The sequence below is a fragment of the Gossypium raimondii genome, chromosome 13, assembly GCF_025698545.1.
Source record: "Gossypium raimondii isolate GPD5lz chromosome 13, ASM2569854v1, whole genome shotgun sequence".
NCBI classification, from domain to species: domain Eukaryota; kingdom Viridiplantae; phylum Streptophyta; class Magnoliopsida; order Malvales; family Malvaceae; genus Gossypium; species Gossypium raimondii.
The window spans coordinates 44,494,704-44,506,468 of record NC_068577.1 but is presented as its reverse complement, the minus strand read 5'-3'; the positions used below and the strand labels follow the sequence as shown (position 1 = coordinate 44,506,468).

Below are 11,765 nucleotides of genomic sequence, written 5' to 3'. Positions count from 1 at the left end.
ACATATTGCAGGATATCAAATCTTTCTCTAAATTGTAACAAGTCAGTTGTTTTTTAGTAGATCCGATAGATTATGAGCATTTTGGGAGTCAAACAAGTGGAATGACCTGGAAAATAGTTGGGATGTAATATTAGATATCTTAATCAAAGAAATATCTTTTTTCCAATCTATTCTTGATCATATGAAGCACAAGCTGGTATGATGAAAAGAGAGATTATTGCTTGGTTAACGTTGATTAAATCTATTTTGTCAGCAGTTGAAACATAACGTAGTTGTTTGCCTTACAAAATCTCTAGAAATTGCCAACTTTAACGCATTTATTCTTTGTAGAAAATCTTCTTTTATTTCCAAGAGCAAGTTATGAGCAAATTGGGATGATCAGAGACTGTCTACAGGAATTTGGTAGAGCTTCAGCGTTGGAGGTAAATTTTGCTATGTCGAAATTGTTTGTGTCGCCGATTAATGGTGTTGAAGTATCTATGCTTAGTTCGACCCGTGGTACTCCTTTAACGGATAATTTGGGGACCTATCTTGGTGTCCCAATTATTCATGGAAGAGCAAATTATGAAACGTATGCACCTCTTGTCGACATGCTTTTGAAGAGGCTGACTGACTGGAAGGGTAAGTTTTTATCTCCAGCAGGAAGGAAAGTTTTGATCCAATCCACCTCAGCAGCCATTCCATTGCATTCTATGCAAACGGCATTACTTCTCATTTCTGTTTGTGATAAATTGGATAGGTTGAATAGTAATTTCCTTTGGGGCGGTTCGACTGAATATGCTCATAATCATTTGATCAGTTGGGATCAAGTTTGTTGCCCTAAACACATGGGTGGTCTTGGCCTCCGTAAAGTACGAACAACAATTTGGCTATGTTGGCTAAATCTAGTTCGCGATTGCATTTGAATCATGATGTTCTATGGTGCAAAGTCTTTCGCAATAAGTACTTCAATATTGGTTCATTTGCTGAGGCTCAATTAAAACCGACTGCTTCATCGACATGGCGTGGCTTAATTAAAGCTCGTGATGTATCGATGAAAGGGTGTAAATGGCGAATCACTTCTGGCAATAATGTTCAGTTTTAGCAAGACTAGTGGGTTGGCAATAAGCCAATTTATCAGATATTAGACATTCCTGATGCAGTAGATAGATACGAGGCTGCCTCCGCCTTCTTATTTGATTCGGGTACTTGGAACCTAACTCATGTTGAGGATTTATTACCTGAAGCATTGAAGAACTCTATGTTGGCAGTTCCTTTGCGAATTATTCGAAGCAATCTTGGTTCGGATTAAGGCTTTCAGGGGCTGACTAGCAATGGTCTTTTCACGGTGCAATCGGCATACAAGTTGGCGGCGAGTTTAGATGCAAACCAGCATGTTTCCGTTAAGACAGGTTGGATTTGGAGGCTTGATTGCCCTGAAAGATTGCGTTTTTTCATTTGGTTGGTGTTCTTTGATAGATTAATACCAATCAAATGAGAGTGAGGAAAAACATGACCAACAATGCTTCTTGCTTGGCTTGCGGCAATGCTTTGGAATCAACTACTCACCTTTTTCATGATTGCAGCATCTTGAAAGAGATATGGTCAGGACTGCAGGTGACTAGGTTGCAACCCGACTTCTTCTCGTCAGATTTCTGAACCTGGTTAGAAAGAAATTTCACGGGAAAGTAGCTGTTAGATGATTGGATCCCTTGGGGTGTTTTACTCATCACTATCTTATGGGGTTTATGGAAAAATAGAAACAAAAGAGTTTTCTAAGGTATAGCGCCACAAGCTTCTTCTGTTTTAGCTGTGCGCATAAATTTACAAAAGAGATTGGTGATTTATTGAATTTATTGGATCACCGAATTGCTAAAGGACTAACATGGATGCAATGGTCGAAGCCTCCGGTGGGTTGTTTCATTTTGAATTCTAATCCAGGGTAGTCGAGGATTTGCGGTAGCTGGTGGGTCAATCCAAAATGAAGATCAGGGTTAGAGATAGTTTACAAGCTGAACTTTGGAGTGTTCGACAAGGCTTAATATTGGGCAAAGAGCTTGGAATACGAAGATTGATTGTAGAAATTGATGCTTTGCTGGTGGTGAATTATCTTAATAAGCAACATGCAGAGGAGCATCCTCTTAATACTTTGATTATGAATTGATGAAGGTTGGGTTATGGAGATCCGACATGTGTTCAGTTGTGCCCGTCATTCGGCTAAATCTAGCACACGCTTTGGAGGAAGATGGAGCAATCTTGGAGTCTCCCTAAGAAGTTTGATTGGGAATGCTGTAATTCATGTCTAAACTTGTTTGTTACTTTGTTCTATGTACCAAAAAAGAAGAAAAATTAAATTTTGAGATATATTATATAGTTCTTCGAATTACATGAATTTGACTTGCTCAATGAAAAAAAATTAAAACGAATGAAACAGTTAATAAAATAATAAAATTCTAATTATAATTCTTAACCGTTTCAAATGCTAAAAAAAGGTGCGGAACCTCCTTACATTTCTATAAAATCACGTCAAATTATGCATTTACAGTATATATCCCCACCTTAACTCTTCTTCTTCCTTTCCTTTCCCTTTTGAGCCCTAATGAAATCAATGGATAGCAGAAGAGTTTTGGTGGGGAGGAACATCATGTTCTTCTTCCTCATCTGCGTGTTTGGTTGGAGTTTGAAGCTGTCGGAAGCTCAAATGGTGCCGGCGTTATTTGTTTTCGGGGACTCCCAAGTTGATGTTGGAAACAACAACCACCTTTTCTTTTCCATTGCCAAGGCTAATTTTCCTCACAACGGCGTTGATTTTCCGACCAAGAAAGCGACCGGAAGATATTCTAATGGCAAGAATGCAGCAGATTTTCTGGGTAGGTATCACATATAGAAGTTTCAATGTTTAGGTAAATTCACATTTTCGCATCATATACCTTTTTCCGATGGCATAATTTCGTCCTAAATATTTTTACGGATAAAAATCCTTTCTCTTATAATGGGAAGGTAAAACTTTAACCACATCTCCGCAATCATTATATACATAAAAAAAAGTATGTAAAATATTATCCATTCGTTGCTTATTTATGTATCTTTATTTCTAGGTTCACAACTACTTAACAATTTTCACATTAATACTAATGGAATTAACATTTTAATCCTACGTGACAATCTTGGGCAGCTGAAAAATTAGGGTTGTCAAGTTCACCAGCATATCTTTCTTTGTCAAGTAACACGCATGCATCATACATGAACGGTGTTAGCTTCGCCTCCGGTGGTTCCGGAATCTTGAATACTTCCAGTCAAGTTCTCGTAAGTATATAGTAAGCTTATATCGAACATATGACCTTCAAATCTCTCCAATTATACCATTTCATCTGGTTTTGTAGGGGCAATCCATACCTCTTTCGGATCAAGTGAACAACTTCTTATCAGTGCATAAAGTCATGCTGCAGAAGATGGGAACTGATGGTTTAGAAAAACATTTTTCCAAGTCTCTTTTCGCCATTGTTATTGGTAGCAATGATATCTTGAATTACTTTGAATCCGAAGATGAAAAGGACACCCCGGAACATCTTGTGAATTTAATGGTTATCAACCTGAAAGCAGAAATCAAGGTAACTCTTTAATCCATTATTCGACTCTCGGAAGGTTTGATCTAGATCTAACTACTCCAACTTAAAACATCAATGTGTGGGCAGAAATTATACGGATTCGGAGTGCGTAAAATTTTGGTGTCAGGTGTTGGAGCAATAGGGTGCGTACCAGCACAAAGAGCCAAGCACAGCACCCATGAATGCAATGAAGAAGTAAACATGTGGGTAGTTAAGTACAATGAAGGGCTTAAAGAAGTATTAAAGGGGCTGAAATCAGAACTTCCAGGCCTAAACTACGCCTTCCTCGATTTGTATGGTATCATGCAAAAAGTCATCCGAGATCCATCGGCTCACGGTACAAATACATCACCACCTTCTTATTATTATTCATTTTTTCATTGGGGGTCTTAATAGTTGGAAATTGACAGGGTTTAAAGAGGTACGAGCAGCCTGTTGTGGCCTTGGGGAACTGAGAGCAAAAATCCCTTGTTTGCCATTTTCAAGCTACTGTCCCAACAGGGCAGATCATGTTTTCTGGGATTTATACCATCCAACTGAGGCAATGTCTCGCATTGTTGCGGATACCGTTTTCGATGGCCCTTCCGAGTACTGTGTTCCCATGAATGTTCGGCAATTAATTGCTTCTTAAGTTTTTTTTTTTTTGTGGCCAAAAGAACATCAGTAAATTAATGGCCGGGGGGGAAATCGAGGCCTTCACCTCACACACACAAGCCATGTTGCAAATACTAGTGCTAATCCACTAATGTATAATGATTATAATGCTTAAAGACTGATTGAATTTGGATCTCAATTAAACAACTTCATGTATTCATACGCATCTAACAATCAACCCAATCACAAAAACATAAATCATCATTCTCCTTGGACATTTATTAATATACTAATTTCATTTTTTTTAAATTGATTGTGATAACATTTTTTACCATCTGAATGCAATTTAAGTAGGGGTATGAATCACGGATGAAGGATGGGATTGGAGAAGAGTAAAAGAATTTCATAAGTGCCGAAAAATCAAACACTAGACATGTGAGAATCTATCAAGTATGTTATAATTTACAATGACTTCAGTCACAAGGCAAAGACCCCAAGCAGTTATAATACTAGAACTTCACTGGGTTCAAAGTACCAAGTCATCAACGGTCTGCTTCTTCACTTGCACCGTAATTGTCATATTGGTTCTGTTTACAATCGACAAGGTTACACATCTCATCCTAACTGGAGGTTCTCATGAGGAATGCTACAATACAACCCAATATAGACCCAGCAAGAACCTGAACCAAAAACAAAGTAAGAACAAAGTGAAAAGCAAGGCACCATTAAACTCTTTTGAGAATGCAATAATAGTGATGACCGAAACCATTTTTAATCGTGTTTGAAAAACTTAAAAACTTATTTAAGCAGTTTCAGTATGAGGACATCCATAATTAAAAGGTTTCATCCCCGGTTGTTACTCCATACTAAGCATATAACAAGTTGGCATCTTAGATAATTAGGGCGATTGCTTCTACAAAATGGTTTACCATTGCTCAATGTTTTTCACTAGGCCTATTTCTAATTCATGCATCCAACATTCCATGTTCAATTTCTGCTCTTGCTAGCTTCATACCTGAAGTGGCGTATGACCAAGTGAATCTCGTAACGGTCTGACACTGGAGACAGGATGCTCAGGAGGTAGCTCGCATACAATTTGGTTGAGTAACTGCATAATATAAATGATTAATTCATTTATTGAAAACAATATGATACTGACAATTGTCAGCAGGTACAAATAAAAAGCACTATCAAACAAATCAGCTTAGCTAGCTGCAGTCATAACAGATTACATGGAAATGAGTAGGAACCAAAGAACTTCTAAGTTATGATGACACGATAAAGAGGAATAATCATATTAGAAATTCATTCATGGATAAATATATATATACACATGTATTATTGCAAGAATCGTATCTTTTTTCATAGAATTTGTACAAAACGTAAAGGGTTTTTATCCAAGAGTTATCCCCCAAACTTGGGCAGATTGCCTGAGAATAATGAGGTGAAATCCATAATCAAAAGAATAGAGTATGGTGATTAACAGAAAAAATTCTTACTTCAGCCTGGCGACCAGCATGAAGTCTTACACCGCTAGCATCGTACATTACCTGCCAAGAAACCCAAAATGTTAATCAAAGAAACCAGAATGGTAATATACTAAACATAGGGAGTACATACAACGCATGCCAAAACAAGCGCAATGGCAAATGCTGATCCTCCAAGCCCTTCTTGCAATCCAATCGCAGCAGCAAGAGCAGTCACGGTAGCTGAATGTGATGACGGCATTCCACCCGAAGCAACCAACCTTCTAGAGTCCCATCTCTTCTCCTTGTACCTGCATGTCTAAAAGGATATACTGAAACACTGAGAAAGAACACGCACACGGATACGAAAACAACAATAGCAAGCGAGTAGATCACACCTTTTGCTTGAACTACATGTCATCACAACCATAAAAACAATAAACAAACATCAAGAGAAATATTAATTCTACTTCAAGCATCACTAATGATTCAATGATTAAAAATTCCACGGCATTTATAATCAATTATAATAAACATTTTCACTCATTTCATTTACCTAAAAGTAAAAAAAGAAAAAAGCTTTAAAATATTAAAATAATATCAAAACCTTCAAACCATTAATTATTCTGCAAACGAAAAGCTACCCATTTCAATCCACTCAACAACCAAGACAAAAACAAATGAAAATTTCCAATTGAAACATGTTCCTAAGATATGGGTTCCTTCTATTTTCTTATTTTACCTCACTTTCTAAGTGATTAAATGAAAAAAAATGAAAAATACCAAGTAGTGAAGAGCTTGAGGAATTGAGCAAGCGCGAAGGCAAAGAAAGCGGAGAGGAGGGGGACGTTGGAAGGGATAATGGACGATGTGGATGAGATTGATCGGAACCTCGCCGAGGCATCACCGACCGTCATTACTTCCTCCATTGAAACCCAGCGATTGCGTAAGAGATCGAAACAGAGAAAAAGACGTTAAAACCGGTTTTTGCTGTAAATAAAATTTTTTATTTATAAGATTTTTTATTTAAATCCTAATTTTATTGTAGGCTTTATTCAAAATTTAACCCCTAAACTATACCCATTTTTCATATTGGTACTTAAATATTTTTTTTCATATATTGGTACCTTAATTTTAGGGTAAATACTAAAATAGTCACTTTTGTTTATCTCAGGTTACATTTTAGTCATTTATGTTTAAAATGTTACATTTTAGTCACTTACGATATCGTGTTGTAACATTTTAGTCATTGAGCAGTTAATTGCCGTTAAAAGATAATAAAGAAGGTGACGTGGCATATTAAATCATCATTTTAAATGAAAATTTTAGGTTAAATTATACCATTGATTCCTATATTTTTTCGTTTTGAGCAATTTTATTTTTTCTTTTATGTTTTTCCCTTTTCTATTTTTTAACATAGTTTTTTATGTTTTTCATTTATTAAAATTAGTCTCTATACTTTTATTTTTTGAACAATTTATTTTTTCCTTTTATTTTTATTCACAATTGTCTATAATCAAGAAAAAATTAAAAAAATTTATTCTAGGTTTTCGTTGAAGATCAATACAAAATTTTTAACTTTTCTTTTTTTTCTTTTTTTTTCATTCTCTTCTGCTTTCTCCATCTATTTTCCTCCTTCTCTGCTTTCTTTTAACATAGTTTTTCTATATTTTCCGTTTGTTAAAACTAGTCTCTATACTTTTATTTTGGTATTGGGTATTTCTTGTATGCTTCTGCTTAATCTTCCTTTTGATTAGTTTTAATATATTTTCAACTTAGGTTAACAATTTTGTATTGCTCTTCAATGAAAACCCAAAATAAAGAATTTTTTAATCTTTTTTGCTTATTGTGAACAGTTGTGAATTGGGGTTTTAATATTTTACACTTATTGTTGATGCTATCCAAAGGATCTAAAAATGAATTATTATGGTAATTTTATAGAATTGCTTGGACCTGATATTTCAATCAAAATTCTCATAATACTAGTTAACCCTTCTGATCCCATTAGAGTTAACTTGATTTCTAGTTTTTGGCACCAATTTGGTAAACAAATTAATGTCTTTGGTAGAATTTAGCTTGGTGTTCTATTATATATTGAAGAAGAATTGGTATTGATTAATGCAATAAGATCGATTTTATTCATCTTGCAATGATAAAAACGATCTTTGGGTTTACACACGAGTTTGTAATAGAGTTTGTAATCAAAGATAATTTGCTTTAACAAATAAAGAAATAAAGATTAAAACTAAATTGTTCAAGAAAAAATAAAAGTATAGAGATTAATTTTAACAAATAAAAATATTAAAAAACTACATTAAAAGAAATAGAAAAGGAAGAAAACAGAGGGAGAAGTAGAAAAAATGAAAATTAAAAGAAAAAAAGAGAAAATTAAAAGAACATAAAAGAAAAGAATTAAATTGCTCAAAATAAAAAATATAGAAGCCAATTTTATAATTTAACCTAAAATTTTCATTTAAAATGATGATTTAATGTGCTACATCAACTTCATCATTATATCGTTAACGAAAATTAATGGCTTGGTGACAAAAATATTACAACACAATAACATAAATAACTAAACCATAACATTTCAAACATGAGTGACTAAAATGTAACCTGAAGCAAACAAAAGTGATTATTTTTATAGTTTACCTAGTATTACTTTTGTCTATTGATTCAACCCAATTAAGTTAACACCGTTAAAAAAAACCGATCAACATGTGGAGCCAGTGAAAGCATGCCACAGGCGCATAGAATTAATATAAATTAAATTTTTTATTCTCTCTTCACAAACCATCTTCTTCATCAAACCAAAAATCATTTTTATCTTCTCTTTTTCATTTCCAGCAAATGTAGAACCCATATCATTTTCCATGGAAAATACGTTTAAATCTATAGACCCATTCATCACTGGTTGAGAAGAAAGCCATCAAAATTCGACCAATCACATGAAAGCTTGGATTTGCCATGATGTAGTTTAAACAAAGCTAAAATTGGATGATTTCTTGGTTGAAAAATTGAATGCTGAGTTTTGACGAACTTGGGAGTGGGGATTGTTTAGAGGAAAAGCAGTTGGATTTGATGGAATTTGAGTTTGGGAGGGAGGGATGTTGAACAACAATGGAGATTATTGCATTCGTGGAATCTTGGCCATGCTTCAGCATGAAGAAGAAAAGCAGTGGAGAGAATGTGGGAAGGAATAATTAAAAATCAATTTTTTTATTTAACACCGTTCGAGTGTTTTGTAAATTTATTAAGGAAATTTTTTAAAATTTAAAATAAAGTGTTTTCTTTTAATATAATATTTAAGTTGGTGTTTTACATGGAACGAATTGAATAAAGTTAAAACCGTAAGCATGGAATAGGAAAGAAACTACAGTAACTCAAAGTATGCTATTAGACCATTTAAAAAAAATGCAATTTGACTTTTTTTTTTGTGTGTGTGTGTACGTACGTTTAAAAACATCGAAGGCACTTCCTCTCTAGTGAACATGAACAACATTGAATCCTTGTCTGATGTTCAGACTGAAGATAGTGAAGGCATTATCGAAGATCGTATCACCAAAAATGTTCGATTTAAGGAAGGAGGTGAAGGTCCAATGGAGAATATGGCGGTTGACTCGACTCCGGTGAGCGTAATCACCTGGAAGGATAAACTTTTGGGTGAGTCGGGTTCTGGTTCTCTAGGTGCTGCTACTAATATTGATCCTCAGATCAGTCACCAATGGAATTCCTGGCATAGATTTTTGGGATCGGATTAAAAAGATTATGGTTAGGGATATGGAGTCTACGATGGTGGTTAAGCTATTAGGGCGTAATATAGGCTATGGGGCTCTTCACAAATGTATTCTCAATCTCTGGAAACCTTCACAACCCTTCCGTTTAATGGATGTGGCTAATGGGTATTATCTAGTTAGGTTTCAAAGCATGGGGGATTATGAAATGGCGTTGACTCGTGGCCCCTGGACAGTATTTGGACACTACCTCACTGTTCAGCCATGGATTGTGGACTTCGACCCATCGAGACCTTTTCCAAACGGGATCTTAGCCTGGATTCGCTTTCCAGGTCTGCCGGGGTTCCTGTACCAAAAGAAAATATTAGAAGCAATCGGGAGTTTAGCTGGAAAAGTTGTAAAACTAAACACAAGCACTGACAGTGGTGAGAGGGGTTAGTTCGCCCGTATGGTAGTGGATCTTGAGAAGTCTCTAACCTCACAGGTTTGGGTCAATGGGCGTTTACAACGAGTGGAGTTTGAACCTTCACCCGTGGTATGTTTTTCCTGCAGAAAATATGGCCACTTTAAAACTTCATGTCTTTCCTCTATGACAGATCGGAGCAGCGATGACGGCGGGGAAACTTCTATAAAATCGATGACTAACAACATAACTCCAATGTAGATGGGAGGAGGGTCGGTGGCCATGGATGAAGCTTTTGGTCCTTGGATGGTGGTTGAACGCAAGTCTTGACGCAAATCGGATGGAAATCGGGGGTCTAAAGCGAAAATTAGGGGGAAAATTTGGAAGGCTCCAGATTTGGAGCTTTGTCTTCTCTGGAAAAGGAGACTCAAATGGCAGATTTAGGGGATTTAGTTTTGGGATTTGGTAAATTTAGGGTTAATAAAAAAGAGTCACTTAAAAACTCTAAAGGTAATGAACCGTTGGATGGTAATGGATCGATGGCTGGGGGAATTTCGGAGGGGATCTAGTGGGCCAAGGGGAGAGCGTTGGGATAAGGAGTAAAGCTGGGTCGTTGGAGGGGTTTGGCGTTAGGCAAGGAAATGGGGTTTTGGGCCAGCTTGTGACAAGGGTTGGGGAAACGACGCGGGTTGCGGCGCAGGTAGAAGAAATGGTGCGGGCTGGCGCTAAAGCACAGTAGCTACCAAGCCTGTCCTCTGCGGGTCTGGGCTTTTATAGGCAGCGGGCCATCAGCTGGAGATTAGTGGATCTCAGCACTAGTTGGGTCAGGTTCCCCCTCCCTTGGATTTGGGCTCCTATGAGGTTGCGGGCTTGGTGGAAAAAAATCCCAAATGCTCCTATTTGTACCACTAAAAATATCACAAACTCCCTCTGTGTCAATCCCATTTTTGAAGGCCAACTTGGGGACATGGTTACTTCAAGTTCTAATGGTCTTGATCCCAAACGACATACAGTGGTTAATTTTAAAGAGGATTTGGATAGCATTTCGAAAGCTAAAATGGGGAAAGGAGGTTCAATGACATGTGGGAATTCTTCAAGTCTTTCTAGAACTCATAGTGTTGATAATAGAAAAGGAAGTGGGCATAATGAAAAATCAACTATTAAATCTATTCGTGGGCGTGGGGGGAGATTTAAACCTGCAAGTAGCTCACGAGTCTATCTTTCGGAAGCTATGGTTCTATGGCCGTGCTTATTATCACCCAAGTGGAAATTCCTTTTGGCAAATTTGTGTGCGAGATTACTTGTTTAATGATTGTTTAGAACAAAATTTTTAGATTATGAAATCGAGGTAATTCTTGCTAATGCTTGTAAGTTTATTTCTTAGGCTTTCAATGATTATTGATTGTTAGATTGTCAGTGCAAGTAACAATAGTAAAATCCTACTATTTATACATATAAAATGGTTTAGCATAATTTATAAAGTAAATGTCTCCAATTAGTAGCTAAACCATTTCTTTTGAGAATGAAACTTTTTGTATATATGTAAAGGGATATAATATTTTACATGAATCGACACTTGTATGCGTTATACCAATAAATTGTGATAAATACTCCTTATTACAATTGGCTTTTGGTCAGGAGCCAAATAAAACGCATTTTAGAAGTTTTGAATGTGTGATGTATGTTTAAGTTGTTCCACCAAAATGTACAAAATGGGTATTCAAAGAAAGTTAGGTATATATATTATGAATCTCCTTATATTATTAGATGTTTTGGACGAATTGGATGTTGAATCTACCCTAAGTATAATATTTTTTTTCTAAGTACACTTGTAATTTTTTAAATAGATTGGTTAATAAAACTATTCATGAATTACATTAATATACTTTGTATTATTGTCCTTGAATGGTTTTTGCACGTTGTAACAACTCGTTTTCAGTGAAATCGGAACAGTAGTTTTGGGACCACAAATCCGAAGTTG

The 11,765-nt window shown here is 35.9% G+C and overlaps 2 protein-coding genes and 1 long non-coding RNA gene across 3 annotated transcripts; 1 reads left to right on the top strand and 2 right to left on the bottom strand.

Annotated features, from left to right (window-relative positions):
• Positions 1–2,505: 2,505 nt before the first annotated feature.
• On the top strand, positions 2,506–4,380 carry LOC105784070 (GDSL esterase/lipase At5g55050). The gene is made up of 5 exons (XM_012609857.2): positions 2,506–2,849; positions 3,155–3,285; positions 3,363–3,590; positions 3,675–3,924; positions 3,998–4,380. The coding sequence occupies exons 1-5, from the start codon at positions 2,579–2,581 to the stop codon at positions 4,216–4,218; spliced, it is 1,101 nt and encodes a 366-aa protein (XP_012465311.1). The 5' UTR covers positions 2,506–2,578; the 3' UTR covers positions 4,219–4,380.
• Positions 4,381–4,563: 183 nt separating this feature from the next.
• LOC105784071 (hypothetical protein) lies at positions 4,564–6,651 on the bottom strand. The gene is made up of 5 exons (XM_012609858.2): positions 6,431–6,651; positions 5,802–5,958; positions 5,681–5,731; positions 5,197–5,289; positions 4,564–4,861 (listed from the first exon to the last, which is right to left on the bottom strand). Exons 1-5 carry the CDS (start codon positions 6,574–6,576, stop codon positions 4,802–4,804), a joined length of 507 nt encoding a protein of 168 aa, XP_012465312.1. The 5' UTR covers positions 6,577–6,651; the 3' UTR covers positions 4,564–4,801.
• Positions 6,652–8,919: 2,268 nt separating this feature from the next.
• On the bottom strand, positions 8,920–10,237 carry LOC105781131 (uncharacterized). The gene is made up of 2 exons (XR_001129512.2): positions 9,803–10,237; positions 8,920–9,727 (listed from the first exon to the last, which is right to left on the bottom strand). It is a non-coding gene; the product is annotated as an uncharacterized LOC105781131 (long non-coding RNA).
• Positions 10,238–11,765: the final 1,528 nt, after the last annotated feature.